The sequence below is a fragment of the Muscardinus avellanarius genome, assembly GCF_963383645.1.
Source record: "Muscardinus avellanarius genome assembly, chromosome: 6".
Classification (NCBI taxonomy): domain Eukaryota; kingdom Metazoa; phylum Chordata; class Mammalia; order Rodentia; family Gliridae; genus Muscardinus; species Muscardinus avellanarius.
The window spans coordinates 139,466,216-139,486,515 of record NC_137791.1 but is presented as its reverse complement, the minus strand read 5'-3'; the positions used below and the strand labels follow the sequence as shown (position 1 = coordinate 139,486,515).

General features: G+C 54.8%; 1 protein-coding gene across 2 annotated transcripts in view; it reads left to right on the top strand.

The window, feature by feature from the left end:
* Window positions 1–3,482: 3,482 nt before the first annotated feature.
* The window catches only part of UVSSA (UV stimulated scaffold protein A), a gene marked incomplete at both ends in the record, with an annotated part of 33,545 nt that continues 16,727 nt past the window's right edge, over window positions 3,483–20,300 (top strand). Inside the window, 6 exons of one of the 2 annotated variants that reach the window (XM_080697027.1) lie at window positions 3,483–3,583; window positions 7,581–7,911; window positions 9,396–9,516; window positions 10,384–10,752; window positions 11,969–12,081; window positions 12,357–12,485. In XM_080697027.1, coding sequence (XP_080553153.1) covers window positions 3,486–3,583; window positions 7,581–7,911; window positions 9,396–9,516; window positions 10,384–10,752; window positions 11,969–12,081; window positions 12,357–12,485 — 1,161 coding nt within the window. The remainder of the gene's footprint in view (window positions 3,584–7,580; window positions 7,912–9,395; window positions 9,517–10,383; window positions 10,753–11,968; window positions 12,082–12,356; window positions 12,486–20,300) is intronic. The other variant, XM_080697026.1, reaches the window with a different exon arrangement.

Sequence of the window (20,300 nt, the reverse complement as noted above, 5' to 3'; positions counted from 1 at the left end):
ACCTCTGAGCTATACTCCCAGCTCTTTTACTTTTTATTTGGAAACAGAATCTCACTAAGTTGCTCAGAGCCTTGCTAAATTGCTGAGGCTGATTTTGAACCTGTGATTCTCCTGTCTCAGCCTCCCAGATCCTAGGATTACAGGTGTGCAATTCCACACCTGGTTAGTTTTTGTCTTGATAAACTCAACACAAGCTCTTGAGATTCACCAGTTTTCTGTAGTTCCTTTGCATACTGCAGAGCAGCAAGAGTAGCAACTTGTGTTAACCTAGTCCAGTTTGTCCATTCGAAACCCTTCTACCTCCGGGCTACACTCCCAGACCTATTTTATACTTTTTATTTGGAAACAGGGTCTCTTAAGCCAGCGCAGCTGGCTTCGAACCTGCGCGATCCTCCTGTGTCCACCTCCCAAACGCGGGGATTACAAGTGTGAGCCACCATACCCGGCTGTCCATTCTCTTCTTGGTGGGCATCTCTCTTCCCAGTTTTGTTTCCCAGAAAGTTTCCTGGACATATATGTACAGTTGTTCTTTTGGGTTTTCTTCCTCGTCTCTGGAAAGAAATTTATCATTTCCTTTGAAAGAAATTCTCGGGTGTCTAAGTTTACAACAGTGGCCAAAGATTGCTCCGAAGTGGTGGACGAGTTGCCCTCTACCAGCAGTATGGGAGAGTCCCAGCTCTGCTCCTGTTAATTGCAAGTAAATATTACTTACATATTCTGGATCCAAGTTCTGTGTCAGAGAGATGTATTCACACTTTATTGACTGTCATTTGGTCACAGGTTTAATTTTGGTGAAATTCACCTTACCAGTTTTTTGTGGCACTGAGGATTGAACCCAGAGGCATTCTATCTCTGAGCTAAATGGCCAGCCCGATGTATTTATTTGGAAACGGGTTCTCACTGAGTTATGAAGGGCTAAGTAGCTGAGGCTGGCTTCAAATGTGCAATCCTCCTGTCTCAGCCTTCCAAGTACTGGGATTATAAGCATGTGCCACCATACCCAGCTCTTACCAGTTTTTATACGGTTAATGCTTTTTTTTTTCAGTCTGGCGTTTGAACCAAAAAACATATGTCTGAGTTACTCCCCCAGCCCTTTTTAATTTTTTTAGTTGGAAAGTGAAAGATTGAACTGGGGATGTTGGGGCTTGGGGAGACCTCGAAGGAGGCAAAGCACTCACCGAGGTAACAAAAATCTGCTTCAATCTGAAGGAACTTGGCACCTTCGGGATTTGGGGCAAGGTCAGCAGGTCAGGGGAAGGAACCGACAAGCCATCTGCCTGGAGAGTCCCGCCGGGTATTCCAGATTGGCCTGCTGAGGCGCCCACATGGCAGGCGGAAATGATCTTGCTTTTCAGCCGGTATTGGGGGGGGGTGACTAAGTGTGGGAACGCCAATTCTCTAGCACATCTGTAGTCTCCAGTCTCAAGTATGTCCTTTGGCACCTGGAGTCTCCAGATATCTCTGCTTCCAGGGCCCCGCCTCCTGTCCCTGCTGCACGATCATGTGGGAGAGGGGAAGGACCGATTTGGCAGAAAGGTCTCATTAAGTTGCCGAGGGCCTCACTGTTGCTGAGGCAGGCTTCAACCTGCCAATCTTCCTGTTTCAGCCTCCCAAGTACTGAGATTACAGGCTTATGCCAACACACTTGGCTTGGTTAATGTTTTTGTTCTAAGAACTATTTGTCTATTCAAAGGTAATATTTTCTTGTATCTTCTAAAAGATTTACTTTTCTTTATTGGTGCACTATAGTCTCACGTGATTATGTGGAGCATGTTGACAGTGATATATTCACACAGTGCTTGGTACCCCCACTCTCCTTTAGTTTTATCTGTTGTTGTTTTGGGGGTGAAGCCCAGGGGCATCCTACCTCCAAAGTACACCCTCAGCCCTCTTTCTTATTCTGAAAGTCTTGCCACATTACTCAAGTCGGCCTTGAACCTAGGATCCTCCTGTCAGCCTCTAAGCATTAGGATCACAGGAGTGTTATGCTTAGTTTAGCTTTTGTGTGTGGCATGAGAATGAGTTTGAGGATCATTTCCCATCCCTGCCTCCCTATCTCAGCCAGGCGTGGTGGCACATACCTGTAATCTCCATACCAGGGAGGCTGAGACAGGAGGATCACAGGTTCAAAGCCAGCCTCAGCTATGTAGTGAGGTCCTCCACAATTTAATAAGACCCTGTTTCAAAATAAAGAATAAAAATAGCTGGGCGTGGTGGCACATGCGTGGTGGCTCCCAGCATTTGGGAGACTGAGACAAGAGGATCACAGTTCATGGACAACCTCAGCTACTTAGTGAGACCCTGTTTCAAAATAAAGAATGAAAAAATAAGGCTGGGGATGTAGCTCGGAGGCAGAATGCTCCTGGGTTCCTTCCCCAGTACTGCAAAAATAAATAATAAATAAATAAAAAATGGCCAGGGTTGCCAGGTGTGGTAGCGCACGCCTGGGAGGCGGAGACGGAGCGCCCAGGTTTGCAGACAGCCTCAGCTGCCTACAAGTACCACGGAGGGCTCGGCTGGCTCTATCCCCACCAAGATTCACCCTGGCTTTCTAATTTTACTAATTCATTCAACAGATATTGAGCACCTACTGTGTCTGTCGTCATGAAACAGCACAAAGACCCCTGTTCTCAGGGAGCAATCCCGGGGGTGGAGAAGAGAAAAACAAGTGAGGGTCCAGGCCTGTGAGCGGCGCGCGCTCGGCAGCGGGGGCCGCGGAGGAGCTGCCCGCCCGGCCCGGGGGCCGCTGCAGCAGTCAGGCCGCCGGCGCAGGTCCAGGCCTCTCGGCTTGGAGGGTCGGGGCCGGCCGACGACCACGACGCCCCGCCCCTGCAGCGGGGCTGCGGCCCCTTTAAGGACTTGCTGCGCCCTCCCGCCTCCTTTTTCTGGCGCGTCGCCCTCCTCCAGCCGCCCGGCCTAGCAGGGAGCGCGCCTGCGTCATCGCGCAGATCGCCATTGGCCGCGCCGTTAGGGGCACGTGGTGCGAGGTGGGCGCGGCCTCCGCCGGAAGGGGCGTGGCGGCGCAGGCGCAGGCCTCTCGTCGAGCCCACGGCCGCGGCTCCTCGGGGCTCCTGACGGCGCGCTGCCTCTGCCGGAAGGGCGGGCGCGGCGAGCGGCCGGGCGGCGGTAGGTTCCGCGGTGGCCGCCCAGCCCGGCGGGTCGCGTTCGGCGGCCGGGCGGCGGGGTCTGGCCCCGGGTCGGGCGCGCGGTGCCGCCGCCCTGGCCGTCCGCCCCCGCCGGCTGGCGCGCCCGGTCCTCCGGCGCCGGCGTCGGCGAGCGCCCTCTGCGCCTGCGCGGCCTCGTCTCCGGAACTTCCCAATTGTCACCGGAGCGCCGGCGGGCTGGCCCCGCAGCGCCTGGGTTGCCCTGTTGCCCGGGCGGTCGTCCCGCAGCGATCCCGACCGAGGGGAGCGCTCACCATTTGTTGATAAAACCAAGAGTGTTCCGTGTAGGTGGTAACACCTGTGCATTCCATATTTCTAGATATGGATCAAAAACTTTTAAAGTTGGTAGAAGAGCTCACAACTTCAGGAGAACCCCAACTGAATCCCGAGAAAATGAAGGAACTGAAGAAAATCTGCAAGTATGTCTTTAGGTTCAGCATTTCGTGGTAACCGGCCCTCTGAGCCTGTGACACCTGGGATAGTGAAGTTTTTCTGCAGCCCAGATCTTTGCATCACCGTCTTTTTTTTTTTCTTTTCCTTCTTTTTATAGTGCTGAGACTGAACACATGAGGATTCCATCTCTTAGCTACATCCTCAGGCTGGCTTTTTACTTTATTTTTATTTTTATTTTGCGGTACTGGGGATGGAACCCAGGGTCGTTATACCTCCAAGCTACACCCCCAGCACTAGCTTTTAGTCTTATTATTTTATTATTTTATTTTTGCTCTACTGGGGATGGAACCCAGGGACATTCTACTTCTGAGCTACACCCTCAGACCTATTTTTTTTTTTTTTTTTTTATGGTGGTACTGGGGTTCCTGGAAGCCCTTCTACCTCCGGGATACACTCCCACGGGCTACACTCCCAGACCTATTTTTTAACTTTTTTATGTGGAAACAGGGTCTCTTAAGCCAGCGAGGCTGGCTCGGAACCAGCGCGATCCTCCTGTCTCTGCCTCCCAAAGCGGGGATTACAAGTGTGCGCCACCACGCACGGCTGACCTATTTTTTTATTCTTTATTTTGAAACAGGGTCTCACTGAGTTGCAAAGGGCCTAAGTAGTTGAGGCTGTCCACCAACCATGATTCATCTGTCTCAGCCTCCCATATGCTGGGATTATAAGCGTGTGCCACCATGCTCGGCTTGTTTATGTTTTTGCAACACTAGGGATAGAACCCAGGGGCATCCTACCTTTGAGCTACACCCCCAGTCCTGGTCCTCATAGTCTCACTGAGTTGTGAAGGACCTCCCTTGCTAAGTACCTGCAGCTATCTGCAAACTGTGATCCCCTGTCCTCCGCCTCTGGAAGGAGGGATTGTAAGCCTGCGCCACCACGCCTGACCTTTTACTTTTTATTTGGAAACGGTCTTGTAAGTTGTTGAGAGTTGTAAGTTGCTAAGGCTGGCCTTGGACTTGGGTTCCTCATGTCTCAGCTTACTATGTATTGGAATTACAGGTGTGTGATACCACGTCCACCTGCATATCTGAGCCATCCCCTTCTGCCAGTGCTTGGAGACAACTACCAAGTAGCATGCCAGAATATTTCCCAGGGCTCTGCAGGGCTGGGCTCTGACAGGCAGTGGTTCTGGGGCAGTGCTTTTGCTGTGGGTGTTGAGGTCAGAACATAGAAAGGGACTGTGCTTGGTAGGACAGATCATTCCCATGTCCCTATGTTACAAAGCATGAAACTGATGAGCGTGAGGGCACCTGTGTGATCTGCAGGTAAATGTACATCTTTTTTTTTTTTTTGGTGGTACTGGGGTTCCTGGAAGCCCTTCTACCTCCGGGATACACTCCCACGGGCTACACTCCCAGACCTATTTTTTTACCTTTTTATGTGGAAACAGGGTTTCTTAAGCCAGCGAGGCTGGCTCCGAACCAGCGCGATCCTCCTGTCTCCGCCTCCCAAATGCAGGGATTACAAGTGTGTGCCACCACGCCCAGCTTAAACGTACATCTTTACCATTGGAATATGGGAAGGGAGCAAGCTCACAGTTGGGGAATTGCTCTGGGTTTGGAGGATTTATGGCAGTACTGGGCATGGAACCAGAACCTTGCCCGGGCCAAGCAAAAGCTTTGCCACTGAACCACATCCCCAGCTACACTCTGTCTTCAGAATATGCCTATTGCCCATCCTCCTTGGTTCCTCTAAGGAAAGCATCTGTAGGAATCCCTGCTGTACAGCTTAGGAAACCAGATTCAGGGAGGAAACACAATTCCTTCTTTGATGCTGGGAACATGAGCCTAGGGGTATTGGTTGTATATTTTACAAAATAGAGCAACATAAGTGATCATTTGTTAAGTGATAATGTGTTTATATTTTAATAAAAAGTATTCCAACTCAGACCAGGTTTTGCTTCATGCCCAGAAAGCCTCTAACTCTGTGGTTTACACCAGGCGCTAGAGCTGGAAGAGGTGCTGGGGGGCCGTGGGGGCCTCTGGCTGCTTGTGGAGGAGGTCAGGTCTGTGCACCCAGCTGAAGTCCACTGTGCTTTTGTGAGGCAGCCAGATTCTTCTGTGAAGAACTGATGGAAAGTTCTTGAGGTTGCGCAGCTGGGTCCCTGTTAGAACACGCAGCTCTGGAAACAAGATAGAGGGTGCAAGTGAAGCTGTGGCATCCAAGGAAGCTTATCAGTGGATGCAGGCATTGTGGTCACGTTGTTTCACATATCAAGAAGCATTCTTCAAGTGTCTTGACCGTTTATGTTACTAATCGTCTAGCAGTGCCAGGGGTCAAACCCAGGTATTGAGCTTGCTGGGCAAGCACTCCTCCTGAGGCGCAATCCCAGTTCTGCTTTTTTTAAAATTTTTTTTTTATGGTACTGGGGATGGAACCTTTCCTCCAGTTTACACTCTATATATATTTTATATTTTATATATATTTTATATATTTTTTTAAATTTGGAAACAGGGTCTCTTAAGCCAGCGAGGCTGGCTTCAAACCTGTGCAATCCCCAAGCATGGGGATTATAAACATGCACCACCACGCCCGGCCCAGTTCTGCCTTTTGAGAAAGAACGTGCTGGGCGTGGTGGTGTGCACCTGTAATCCCAGCACTTGGAAGGCTGAGACAGGAAGATCTCAGGTTCGAGGCCAGCCTCAGCAATTTAGACCTTGTTTCAAAATAAATAGAGTAGTGGCCACCATGCTTGTAATCTCAGCAATAAGGAGGTGGAGACAGGAGAATGGCGGCTTACGGACAGCCTCAGCTACTCAGTGAGACCCTGTTTCAAAAAATAAAAAGACTAGCCAGGCGTGGTGGCGCACACTTGTAATCCCAGTATTTGGTAGGCTGAGACTGGAGAATCATCGTTTGTGGACAGCCTCAGCTACTTAGTGAGGCACTCCACAACTTAGACCCTGTTTCAAAATAAAGAATAAAAAATAGGGCAGGGGGTGTAGCTCGGAAGTCAAATGTCCCTGGGTTCCATTCCAAGACCCCCCCCCACAAAAAAGACTTAAAAATAGGACTTGGCCGGGCGTGGTGGCGCACGCTTGTAATCCCCGCGCTTGGGAGGCAGAGACAGGAGGATCGCGCAGGTTCGAAGCCAGCTGCCTGCGTTGGCTTAGGAGACCCTGTTTCCAAATAAAAATGTAAAAATAGGTCTGGGAGTGTAGCCCGGAGGTAGAAGGGCTTCCAGGAACCCCAGTACCACAAAAAACAACAACAACAAAAAATAGGACTTGGGGTGTAGCTCGGAGGTAGAATGTTCCTGGATTCCATCCCTGGTACCACAAAATAAATAAGTAAGTAAAATAGGGCCCAGTACCACACACACAGAGTTGAGGAAACACTCTGGGTGTGTGGACCATTCAAAAACAGGTGGAGAGCTGGGTGTGGTGGGCATGCTTGTAATCCCAGCATATGGGAGGCTGAGAGAGGAGGGGCACAGTTCACGGATAGCCTCAGCTACTTAAGCCATCTGCAACTTAGACCCTGTTTCAAAATAAAGAATACAAAATAGGGCTGGGGGTGTAGTACAGAGGTTGAATGCCCCTGGATTCCATCTCCAGACCCACAAAAAGAAACAAAAAGCAGGTGGAGCATGGTGGCACATGCTTGTAATCCGGGAGGCTGAGACATGGTTCTCAGCCAGCCTCACCTACTACTTAATGGGCACTTTGCAACTTAGACCCTGTTTCAAAATCAAGAATAAAAAATAGGGTTGGGGGGGGTGTAGCTCGGAGATAGAATGCCCTGGATTCCATCCCTGGTACTGCAAAAAAAAAAAAAAAAAAAAAAAACCCAAAAAACAAGTAGGTGGAGCCACATTCAGTCCTCAGTGGCGTGCCAGCCCAGCCCAGGTGGAGAAGACTGGAGACGGTGTAGCCACAGCCCTGCCATGTATGACAACCAGTGTAGACCCACTTGTCCAGCGAGTGCTGGGCACTTGGTCAGACTGGCTTACACCCTTAGGTCTTCGGAGGAACAGCTCAGCCACGCCTACCGCCTGCTGAAAACCCAGCTGACCCAGGGCCATGCTGAGGTCCGGCTCTCCGCCTTTCAGATTGTGGACGGGCTCTTCACCAGGTCTCACCAGTTCAGGGTGCTGCTCATTTCCGACTTCCAGGAGTTCCTGGAGCTCACACTGGGCACGGACCACGAGCGGCCCTTGCCACCCCCCAGGGAGGCGGCCCAGAGGCTGAGGCAGGCGGCCATGCGGGCTGTGGAGGGCTGGAACGAGAAGTTTGGTGAGGCCTATAAGAAGCTAGCCTTGGGCTACCACTTCCTGAAACACACCAAGAAGGTAGGCTTTCCACAGTGCTGCCCGGGTCCCCTGGACGGGTTGGGCAGTCCTGAGGAGGGCAGAACACTTGCTGTTGGGAGTGCAGGGTGCCCATGGGTGGTGTGGCAGGGGTGGCTCCTGGGCTGCTGGGCCATCCTGGGGCATGGTGAGGCAGGGCTCCCTGAGGGGAGGCACAGCTTTGAGGAAGAGGTATGGGTGGCCATGGGCCTTCAGGCTTGCAGCACCTTTGTTTTGTTTTGTTTTTGTTGGTGCTGGGGATGGAACCCAGAGGCATCTACGGGATCTATGAGCTACACTCCCTGTCCTATTTTTTATTCTTTATTTTGAATCAGGGTCTCACTAAGTTACAGAGGGCCTCACTAAATAGCTGAGGCTGACTGCAAATCGAAATCCTCCTGTCTCAGCCTCCCAAGTACTGGGATTACATGTGTGTGCCACCCCCTGGTCGTGTGTGTGTGTGTGTGTGTGTGTGTGTGTGTGTGTGTGTGTGTATGTGATACTAGGGATTGAACCCAGGGACAGTCTGCCTCTGAGTTCCACCCCCATCCCTTTTTACTTTTCATTTTGAAACAGTCTCCCTAGGTTATTGAAATTCTCTCTGTTGCTGAGGCTGTTCTTGAACCCATGATCCTTTTACCTGAGCTTCCCAAGTACTGGAATTTCAGGCATGCACTACATCTGGCTTGTGACACCTTTGAAGGTAGCTGTTCTGCGATGGGCCTTGCCCTTGCACTTTCTGTCTCCACCAGGATCTGCTGCTGCCGCCCTCACCAGCTCTGGCACTGCGCAGGCCTCATCGTGCCCCAGCTCTCACCATAGGAGGCTCGAGCTCTAAGCTTCCTGCATGTCTGCAGCGTGTCTCCTCCCCGGGTCACCCTCAGCGTCCGGCGCCGGGGCCCAGCCTGCAGCCCTTACCTTCTGACTGAAGGAACTTGCTGCCTCTCTGCCTATGTAGTTAGGGCTGGGAATCCTTTTGAGATGCGGTTCCACTTTCCTCCTCAGGATGGCCTTGAACTCCTGGGCCCAAGCGTTTCTCCTGTTTTAGCTTCCTGCATCGCTGGAACAACAGATGCTATCCAGGGCACCTGGCTCAGAGCTGATGTCTTTGTACTTTTATCTCAAGCATCGACAAGCCGGGTTTGGTGGCACGTTTGTAATCCCAGTACTTGGGGGCTGAGTCAGGAGGATCGCAGGTTCAAGGATAGCCTCAGCAAGTGGTGAGACTCTCATCAACCTAGTGAGACCCTTTTTTAAAATAATAAAGGGCTGGGGGTGTGGCTTGGAGATAGAAATGCCCCTGGGTTCAGTCCCCCGTAACACACACAGTCAGACATGTAGACTTTCCAGGCCCGGGCCGTAGGCATCCCTTGTTTGAAGCTCTGGACTATCTGACGCACAGAGACCCTGGCTGTGTACTGATGGTAGTGTCTCTTTACCTTTGTGTTTGTTGTAGGCAGTCTTAATCTTTATTCTCAATTTCTCAGGTGGATTTCCAAGATGTAAATGCTCGGACTCTGGCAGAAAGGAAGCGAGAGGAGGAGAAGCAGAAGCACTTGGATAGAATCTACCGAGAAAGAGCCCAACAGGCTGAAAGGGAGATGGAGGGTGAGCTCCCTGACCCAGGTGTCTTGCAGCTCGGCGCCTGCTCGTAGCTGTTACTGAGCTGCCTTCCGCTAAGCCAGCCCGCCTGTCCCCGCAGGCTCAGGACCCCTGGTTGTAGGAAACCCAGGTGGGCAGGAAGACTGGTCCAGCAAGGCTGGGGCTGCGCTTCCGCAGGCCTCCTGCGCCCCCTGGTGGCCGGGATCACCAGTTGCCGTTTGTTCCTAGGCTGGGGGCAGATGTGTGCCCGGGCGTGGTCTGTGCTTGGTGGCCTGGCTGGACGTCCTCTTGCCCAGTCATCTGACTGCCCCCGTTTGTCTTACAGCAGCCTTTCCCCACGTCCCCACCACGGACTTTGTGGCAGCCAGCCCCTGTGTTGAGGGGGTGCACCCAGGCTGTGGGGACCCAGCGCTGAGGGGCACTGTTGCCCTCCTGCAGAGTGGCCCAGCACTCTCAGGCAGTAGTTCTGGGTGTCTGCCTACGCCCAAACTCCCTCCAGCGCCTGTGCTCGGTGTGGACCTGTCCAGGCCACCTGAGATGCAGGCTCGGGAGGAGGCCAGGGGGGCGAGCTGGCTCAGCCCTCAGGCAGTGGGGGCAGCGATGCTTCATGGTGGAGGCCTTGCCCTGGTCACTGGCTCCCGCTCTGAAGTTCATCCCATGCTGGCGTTCGCACGTTCCGCAGACCCAGCCTATAAGCTGGTGGTTATTGAGGTGTGGAAAGCTGTCCTAATGCGGGCACCCAGGTGAGAAAGGCCTGCGGTGCGGGCAGCTGCTGCTGCTGCTCGGCGCCCCGGCGCTGGCCTTGGCGCGGTTTGCGGTGGGTGTGCTTTCACTTGGTTGAGAGGCGGAGTGAGTAGTGTCTCCCTCTGCCAGAAATGTCTGAAGAAATTGCGTGCTGCCTGATGGAAGTGGACAGCTGCTTCAGGCTGCTGGTGCCCTTGGACTTCGGCCCGCACCTGGAAGCTGGGTTGCTTGGCAAGACACCTGGCCCAGCTGACGAGGGGGCAGCCCCTCGGCGCGCCCGCAGCCCGGACCTCCAGGATGAGGAGCAGCCATGCTGCAGCAGGGACTTGCTCGCCTCCGCACCCCCCCCAGGAGCTGTTGGGGGTGGAGAAGGGCCATCCTCGACAGCTGCAGCGGACCTCTCGGAAGATGAGGATGAGGACAGCGACCCGGAGCAGTTTGTGCGGAGCCATGGGCTTGGCTCGCACAAGTACACGCTGGACGTGGAGCTCCCCTCGGGTAACTGGCTGCCCCGGCTCCGGACTGGCCCAGGGCTGCTCCTGCACTGGCAGTAGGCTGAGCTTGAGCCTGCAGTGGCTTCTTTTTTTCTTTCTTCTGGTACTGGGAATTAAACCCAGGTACGGTTTAATTAAACCCTCTGAGCTATACCCCTAGCCCTTTTTTATTTTTTAATTTTGAAAACAGGGTTATGCTAGGTGGCTGAGAGCCTCAGCAACTTGGTGAGGCTGGTCTCAAACCTCTAGTCCTCTTGTCTCAGCCTCTTAAGTACTGGGACTACAGGCATGAGCTTCATGCCTGGCCTGCAGTGGACTCTTGGGGTGTGGCCGGCTTGGGGAGCACCTCAAACTTGCCTTTCCCATTGGGTCTTGGCACTGGGCTGCCCCTGCCCTGCCACACCTCTGTGACCAGTAGCCAGTCACAGAGCTCGTGGCCTCTCCAGCAAGGCTGTGAGCAGGGCAGGGGGCCTGGCCGGGCCAAGAGGTGTTTGGCTTGGTCAGGCCTCTGTCCGGGCTGCTGCTTTTGCCTGGGAGGAGTGTGTACCCAAGCTGAGGCTGCATTCGTGAGGACAGCAGCGACACCTGCTCACGTTCACAGGGAGGCCTGGTGCATGGTTGCCAAGCTCACAGGGACAGGGATGCACCACAGCTGCGCCTCTCAGCCTCAGTTTCCCATCCCTGTGTCCCCTTGACCCCGGCCTCACGGGCGCCACATGGGCCCGCGTGGGCATGGGGGCTTCAGGCTCTCTAGGCTGCATGCTTTGGGCGCTGTCTTCTGGGGGCTCCCTCCTCCAGGGTGGGGGGCCGTCAGTGCTTCGGAGTGAGGTGTAGGGTGCTCTCTGCCCTCCGGCAGGTGCTGTACTGATGTCCTGTGATCCCACCGCACCAGCCTGAGCGTGTTGCTGCCTGGCAGACAGCTCCCTGGGGTCACATGGCGGGCCACCAAGACCCCAGGGCTGACAGGCAGAGCCGCCTGAGCACAGGGAGGGGAGGTCTGCAGAGGGGTGGGCCAGTCTGTCGGAGGCCTAGGATGGGGAGGGGTGGCCATGGCCATGGGGGCTGCAGTGTAGGGGCTTGCTGTGGGGCCAGATGAATAGCAACTTCCTTCCGTCACCACATGCCTGGCCCCAGGTGGGCACCCAGTGACCCCCTGGGCTGCAATGGCCTCTGTTGCGCGGTCAGCCTGAGTCCCCTGTGACCCATTCACCTCATTCCAGGTGGCTTGAAGGTGCAGGAGAGTGAGGACAACCTCGCCATCATCCATGCTACCCGCGACGTGCTCAAGCTCATCCGGAACAAGTTCTTGCCTGCCGTGTGCTCCTGGGTTCAGGTGAGGCGGGCACCTGGCCTGGGTGTGTCTCTGTCAGGCCAGGAGCCCAGGTGGAGTGAGGAGACAGGTGGTGGGACTGTGGGCCCTGCCCTCGGGGAGCATTGGGGGCAGGACCGTGTGGTGAGCCCCCACCCTGGAAGGCTCTGTCCTTGCCTGAGGGCTCGCAGGCGGGGTTAGAGATGGGGCCCCAGGCCTGTAGCCAGGTGTGTGCCCTCTGGTGGGGCTACTCCCTTGGCCTGCCTGGGGCCCTTGTGACTCACTCCCTTGTTTTACAGCGGTTTACCCGTGCAGGGACCCATAGTGGACACTTAAAGCGTGCCATTGACCTGAAGACAGACTTGGAACTCGCTTTGAAGAAGTACGAGGAGCTGGACGTCGAGCCCGATGGAGGGCAGAGTCGCGAGGTGAGTGTGCGGGTGGGGGTCCTAGGAAGCCTGGACACGCTCCCAGCTCCTCCATGCAGAGCTGGGTTCTTGCTGCAGTGCCACAGGGCCCAGCAGTAGCCATGCTCCTTGGCTGAGTCCCGGTGGCCACACCAGGGCAGGACCTGACTCACCGCAGGCACTTCCTGCTGGTGAGTGCTGTTGCTGTCCATGCTGGCCTTGAGTGCCCTCGGGCCAGGGTCCAACTGTGCCCTCTCTGGCACGGTGAAGTGAGTGAGGGCTTCTAGGAAAGCACTAGCAGATGGGTCCCCTGGGCTGGGAGGCACAGTGGCCAGCCAGAGCAGAGCCCCCTGAGAGCTCTGGGAGCCTGGGGGTGTGGCATGGTGCCCTTTGGGAGGCTGCTGGGGCTCCCTGAGCAAGGCAAAGGACTCAAGGTGGGCAGGGCCTTGTGCCTGGGACCCCTGCTGATGGGTGCACTGGAGCCAGCTGGACAGCAGAGGGCGCTGCTGAACCAGCACCTGGAGGAGGTGGAGGAGCCTCAGTGCCCCAGGGAAGCATGCGGGCTGGGCTGGGTCCTGTGGGACTGGCTCAGTGGCTGCGGTGTGGAGAGGATGAGGCCCCAGGGTATGCCTGGACCTAGGGGTGGAGAGGCACAAAACCTCATAGCAGACCTGGCTGACAGTGCCTTTCTGCCTTTGGGAGTCTCTCACCTCATCTCGGAGCCAAGAAACATACACCAGCTACACACTCCCTGGGGAGACAAGACCCCAGACCCAGCCTGAGTGAGGGGCGTTTCAGCCCCAGCCTGGGGAAGTAGCCTGGCACACACTACCCATTTTCAAAGGTAGCTTTGGATGGAAAGAACACTGTTGTGTTCTTTGATGGGGAAAAAACAAAGTTTGAAGCCACTAAGAGGCCCCAACCTAGCACCAGGAGTGGACAGCACCTAGTGTCCAGATTTGGTGACCCAACTGGCCTCCCCTGGCAACTGATCAGGATGGTGGTGCAGCCCAGAAGTCCCTAAGAGCGGCCACTGCCCAGGTCCAGGCTGTGCAGGCGGTGTGCCGTGCCACACCCGTGCCAGCAGAGGGCGGCCTTGCCTCTCTCCCTTACACTTTAGGAACCTGCAGTCAGGACGGCCATGCCGCTGGAGCCACAGCCACATCTGCCCAGCTGCATTGCTGTGGGTGCTTGTAAACACCTCCCAGGGGTTTCATTTGCGCATGTTGTTTATCTATGAAGTCAGTTTTGTGAGTTTTGACCAAGATGTATTTACAGTGAGAAGTAAGTTTCTGGTGTGTCAGGAAGCTGGTTCCTCCTATAGCCTGTCAGCAGCTGAGACCTCTGCTCACGCCTGCATGCTCATGATCGCAGGCCCTCAGAGCAGCAGGCTTGGGCCCAGCATGAGCGCCACGGGAGTGCAGGGGCCCGGAGGGCCAGGGTGTGGAGTGAGGAGGCCTCCTGTCCAGGAGTCCGTCAAGGGCTAAGGACTTTGCCAGGCCTGGCTCCAGAAGTCTGTGGACAGTCTCCTCAGCTAGGCCAGGCTGTAGCAAGGACAGCCTTGGACGGCCAGTTCTCCGGGGAGTGTCCACTCTGGGCTGCCGGTCAGCACAGGCTTGTCTCCCCAGGCCTGGGCGCCACCGGCCTGTGTGGCTGTCTTGGGGCCGGTGGCAGTGCTAGGGCTACGGAGCCCAAGCCACCTTCTCATGGCCCAGGCTGTCCACAGAATGCTGGAGCACCTGCCCTGGCCTCCTACAGCCCTGCATGGCGTGGGCTGGCTTGCGTGGGCCCTGCAGGGTTGGGGGAGGATCTGCAGCTTCGGGGCCAGGCTTCCAGGTGAACTCAGCTGTTCTGGGCCCAGGGAGGCTCAGGCTGCCCTGCTTGGTGGCCTGTGCCCTCAGCTGCACAGCGCCTGGGGGAGTGTGCGTGCTCGAGGAGACCAAGCGGGCTGCGTGGGACCTGGGATCTGTGTGGCATGGCCCTGCCTGTGCTAGGCTCCACGGGCTGCTCTGCCCAGCGTGCTGGGTAGGGTGCGAGCCCCCTCCTGTGCCATTACCGTCTCAGCCTCTGGGCCTGCTGGAGTCGTCCCCCACTGGAGCGAGGTGGGCCTTGACAGGTGCCGGGCCCTCCATCCCTTACTGCTCCCTGCGGCCATTGGTGGCCTTGGCCCGCTCAGCGTGCCCTCTGCCATGCACCTGAGCGGGCGGCCTGACCCACCTCTGCCCGGGGCTGGGGACTGCCACAGCGTCTGCTGAGCTCTCTTCCCCAGCCATCGGGAAGTGTGGGGCTGCTGGCCCCACAAGGGGGGGACACTGAGGTTGATGGTGTCTCGTCACTGGGAAGGGAAATGTGCCTCTGCCCCACTGTCATTGGGATAGACACTTTCTAGACCCTTCTCCACACATTGATCTTAACAAAGACAATCGGAAATCCTTGGAGGTTTGCTCGCGCAGCTTGAGAGCGAGGAGCTGCCTGTAGACGGAGTGATTGGCGGGCTCCCTGGCTGTGAGTGGCTCTGCTGGGCTCAGGTGAGCTCCGCTTCCCAGAATAGATGCGGCTGCGGCGGCAGCTGGCGTATCTGCCCATCTTCCTTCCTGCAGCTACAGCTTGGCGCAGGGCTGCCGCGCCTACAGTGGTGTGTGCAGGGTGGGTGGGGGCCAGCTCATGTGTTAATTAGAGCTGTTTTAATTAGAAATTATGAATGAGGTGATCTTCACTAATTTTCAAATAAAATTTACGGAGGGTTTAAATTATTTCCCTTATTGTTTCCCCATTTAGCACGGGATCGGCATCGTTAACTCTGCATGTAGAACAGGCTGAGCAGGGAGCACTAATTCAATAACGCATGATTTAAGTATGTTAGAACTTCTTTTTTTTTTTTTTTTTTTTTTGTGGGTCTGGGGATGGAACCCAGGGGTATTCGACCTCCGAGCTACACCCCGAGCCCTATTTTTTATTCTTTATTTTGAAACTAGGTCTCACTGAGTTGCAGAGGGCCTCACTAAGTAGCTGAGGCTGTCCGCGAACCACGATCCTCTGCTCTCAGCCTCCTGAATGCTGGGATTACAAGCGTGCGCCACCACGCCCGGCTTATGTTAGAACTTCTAACAAATGTGTCAGAGGCCAAAGCAAATACGATGCTCCCAGTTAAAAGTTGAGCGCCAACGGCGGGCGCAGTCCTGGGCGAGCCCAGTGCTGCCCTACAGGGGCGGCTGGCGTGCGTGTGGAGCCACTCCTCCGCCCTGGCAGCTTGTGCGGGACACGCCGCGTCTCTCCAAGGTTCTCGTTTCTGTCTGTTGCAGTGGTGTCTTCGTAGTACTGTTTTCCTTTTGACATAGATGCTCCATTCTCAGAAAATACTTAAGCCAGTCTAAATATGTTTAAGTGTTTGTTTTATAGAGTGTTTCCATGTCAGCTCTGTTTGGAAGCAGGCTGGGGATAAATCTTAGCTGGATCAATATGGAGGGTCATTGGGTAGATTTAGTTTCCACCTTGCTCTGTTACAGGCGAGCTGTAATAATCCAGCTGCCTCGTTCTTTAAACTGATAAAAATCCTTTGAAAACTTTTAAATTGCCTGCCCTTTAATTACGTAGCTCGGATCACCAGTTATTTCCTACTGTGTAATTAACAAAATACTAATTTCCCACCAACTAGGAAGTCAGAGAGCAGGGATTTCGAGCCTCAGCCTCTTTGATGCTGCCTGCCAGCAGTGGCGTTCCTTTTCTGGGTTGTCGGGTTACCTGTTCACCTGGCAGGGTGCCTGCCTGGTCCTGAGCTGGCCCTGGGAGCAGGGCGGTGGCCCTCTCCGGTCCCCATGGGCGCGACTGCACCAGAGGCAGGGGATCCATCCACCCGAGTCCCTGCGCCCTGTGGGCTGCTGCTTAGAGCCCCCTGATGTCGGGGCTTCCTGCCGCTGCTCAAGTGGGTTGGCTCCTGTAGGTGAGAAGGACAGAGGTGTAACCCATGGAATGAAATGTTGGCCCATCAGGCACACGCTGGGGAAGGCAGGGAAACTAAATCAGCCTTGCCTCCGGGAAGCCTTGTGCCGTGGGCGGCGGGCAGTAAACAACTCCGGGTGCTGCGGCTCCTTCCATCATGTGAAGGCCGAGCCGCCTGTGGGGCAGAGGGCTGGGAGGGGTGCGGGCACCGGTCTTCTGTCTAGGTCAGTGTGAGGACTGAGAGACATTTCAGCCTGAGCTCTGTGGCGTGGAGCTCCTGGAGTCCTGCCTCCTGGGTGTCGCCCGTTTTCAGGCTCTACTTCCTAACAAGCCCAGCTCTCTCCAGCAACTCCCCATGGTTATGCCTTTAGCTCAAGAAGTAATGCGTAGGGGAGACTGCTTTGTCACCCCGACTTTACAGATGGGAAAACTGAGTCTGGGGAACCCATGTGGGCCTGACCTCACCACCCAGCTGAGGCTGCCTGATGGAGCATGGTCTCCCCCAGAGGCTGCCTGCTGGCTTCTGAGCGCCAGCCATGCGCTCTGCCTGAGGACGTGGGTTAGCCCTCGGCTGGGGCAGAAAGGACGAGCTTCCTTGTCCTCTGCCCAAAGTTCACTCTCTGCAGAGCTCGTGGGGGTAAAGGTTTAGTGGTGCCGGCAACTGCAAGGCGATTATACACTCCATTGGGTCTGATGTTATTCTGGTGGGTTCAGATGACCCTGTGATAGCTTGACCTGCTTCTCCACCATGCCCACTGCCTGTTCAGCAGGAACACGTCTTGCATGGAATCCCAGGAGAATGGGCTCTCCTGCCCGCCCGAGCCTGCCTTTCTGGGGGCACTCCAGGCCCAGGCGCCTGACTGGTGTGGCCTGAGCTGCTGGCCCTCATTTGGTTGTGCGACGTGCTGCTTGTCTGGACCAGTGGAGATCTGGGCCCTAGACTTGCTTGGCAGTAGGCCTCTGCGCGCATGATCAGAGGCCTCTTGCCTCACGCCTCCTGGGTCCCAGCGCCCTGGCGGCAGCTCTGGCCACGCAGGCGCCTCAGGACAGGTCTGTGCAGCATCATTGGTGGCCGGTGGGTCGGGCGAGAAGGGCAGGGCCTGGTTGCTGGATGACTGCGGGCCTCACAGGCCATCTTTCCAGAAGGTTCTCACACACCTCGGGCACGCTCACCTGTGCCTGGCCTGCTCCCGGTGCTCTCGTGGTCAGCCGCACGACCGCCCTCTGTCCTCTGATGGTGCGTCCCTGGCAGCCGGAGATGCGCATGAGATATGGCCTGGCCGGGCAATTTGCACGCCTTCCAGGGAGGGCATTAGCATATAAATAGCAGATGCAATGACGACCATCACAGCTGAGCACGTTTAATTTTTAGTTTATAAGATAGAATGGGTTTTTAAATGCATAGCCATCAAGCCGCTGAAAGACAAATGCAGTTTGGAACTCACTTGTCTGACGAGGCCTTACATCATTTTTTTTTAAAGGGGAAATAGACACACATAAAACTGAACAAAAGTGATTTCTTGGGTGAAAAGTAATTGAGATTGCGCACCAAGTTAATTAGATCGTACAAAATTTATTTAACGGTCCCAGCTGTATCTCTAGGCCGTGGGCTTGGCAGCGACCCGCTTCCCAGGCGCCGGGCTGTTCTTCCCATTCCTTCACAAATAATTAGCAGCCTCACTACCCTACTTCTGTAAACTGATTGCATGTGTATTTTAGTCGTCTTCCTGCTTGTTTAATTATGATCGTGCAGACTCATTTTTCTCAATCCTTTTAGCCAGGGGTGAGAATCAGTTTGTATAAAACCAGCAGCGCCCCCACCCCGTGCAGCGGTGTGGTGAGAAGCTTCCTCTGGTGGTCCTCGGTGTACGGTCGGGCCGAGGGGGTCTAGCTCCGGGCTGGGGAGAGGCTCAGGCTGAGGCTTCCGCTTGGCTGGCAGGGCTCTGGCCGCCTTTCTGAGAACCCCAGGTGTGGAGGGGGGTGTGCCACGCCAGCTCCCCGGGCCAAGCATGCCAGGCCCTTTGCTCCGGCCTTACGGTTGGAGAGTGTGCCTCCCTCCCGGGGGAGGTACAGCACACCCACCCACCTGAGAACCGTTCACAGGCTGACCCCATTTGGAAGCCCTCTCAGCCCGGTTCCTTAGTGGATGTGAGCTCCTTTGCCAGGACCGTGGGGGTGTTCAGCCTGTGGTGCACCATCTTGTTTCTGTCTGACCTAATGTGTGACCTTGAGGGCCTGTCACTGCCCTGCGTCCATGACCACTTCATTATTGGTTTCCTTGGAGGTGGCCTGAGGCCATCCAGGTGCTCGGGATGCTTCCACACAGCCCTCAGGGTCTCCTTGGGCCTCGCTGCCTTTCTGAGGCTTCCCAGGGGGCTCTGCCTCAAGACCGCAGGTCACACACGTGTCCTAGCAGCGGTAGGCGTAGCACTATCTCTGCCTTTCTGGACTGCATGGGTGTCCCAATGTACAAGCACCTGGTACCTGAGCACTCTGGCCACACGATATCTCTCCTTACCAGGTGTGAATTAAAACCTCAAGATGGAAGCTTTCCAAGCTTAATTTTTGTCTTGGCAATGAAGTCTCAGAATTGTTTTTTTTTTTTTTTTTTTGGTACTGGGAATGGAACCCAGGGATATTCAACTCCGAGCTATACCCCCAGCCCTATTTTTCTTCTTTATTTTGAAACAGGGTCTCACTGAGTTGCAAAAGGCCTCACTAAGTAACTGAGGCTGTCGGCGAACCGTGCTTCTCCCATCTCAGCCTCCCGAATGCTGGGATTACAAGTGTGTGCCACCACACCTGACCTGAAGTCTCTGAATTCTAGTTGCTATAGTGTGAGCAGGTTACCTGCCTCAGAGTAGTTGAAAAATAAAGTGTGGGAATGGATGGCCTCGGTCCCTCTGACTTAGGGAAAGCCTTGGTCACCGTGAAGGCCTGGCCCCTGAGGTCCAGGGGCCTGACCAGTAGCTGCAGAGGGAGAAGAGATAGCCTCTGGCCTTATCAGCTCTAATTTAAGAACAAAGAGGAACCTAGGGCTTCAAACTTAATCACAGAAGTAAACAATTTTAGTTGGGGAGAAGGAAGGTATAATTTCTAATAGTTAGCTGAGCAGTTGAGTATTTTTTAGGAAATGGAAATTTGATAAAAGTCCTCGGTGAAATTCAAGGGTGTGAGCAATAAGCATAATATTTTATGAAAATGACCCCCATATTTAAAACCTGGCACTATATGTTATGCATTGTAGCACCCAGTCCACATCTACCTTTTAGAAAATTAAAACACATAAATTCTGTTTAGTGTTTGATACGCACTGCACTAGCCGGGAACCGTGATGCCCTAAAACCTTGGGCTGCTCTCCACCTTTCATAAATTCCTGGGTAGATTCTATACAAAAATAATTTTCAGGTCCGTGGCTCATTGTTATTCAAACGTGATTGATCGTCGTCATTTGCTCAGCTCGGGAGTTAAGTGCCCCTGTCATTTCCAAAGAGTATAATTGGGACGTTTCACAGGTCAGCGGTGGAGACAGGCTTCCCTTTTGATCAGTGTTAGACTGATAACAAAAATTACAGTTTCCAATGATTAATGCCTCCTGTGCTTCCCAGATGCACAGTGTGGGCTGTACCTAAACAGTACATTTGCATCTGATTATGCCTCTGTGGGCAGCAGTCTCCTCGGCAGGGCATCGGCCCAGCAGGCAAGGCTGGGTGTGGCTGCCCGCGGCCCGGCACCAGCAGCCACGTGTGAGCGGGCTCAGCTCTGCCTGGGCTCCTGGCATGGCAGTCATTTACCCAGGTGGCTTCTGGCCAGGGCCGCTCCTCGGGTCTCCTGCCCTGCAGGAAGCATAGCGTTGCAGAGGAAATGAGCTTAAATAGAGGCATATGTCAGAATGGC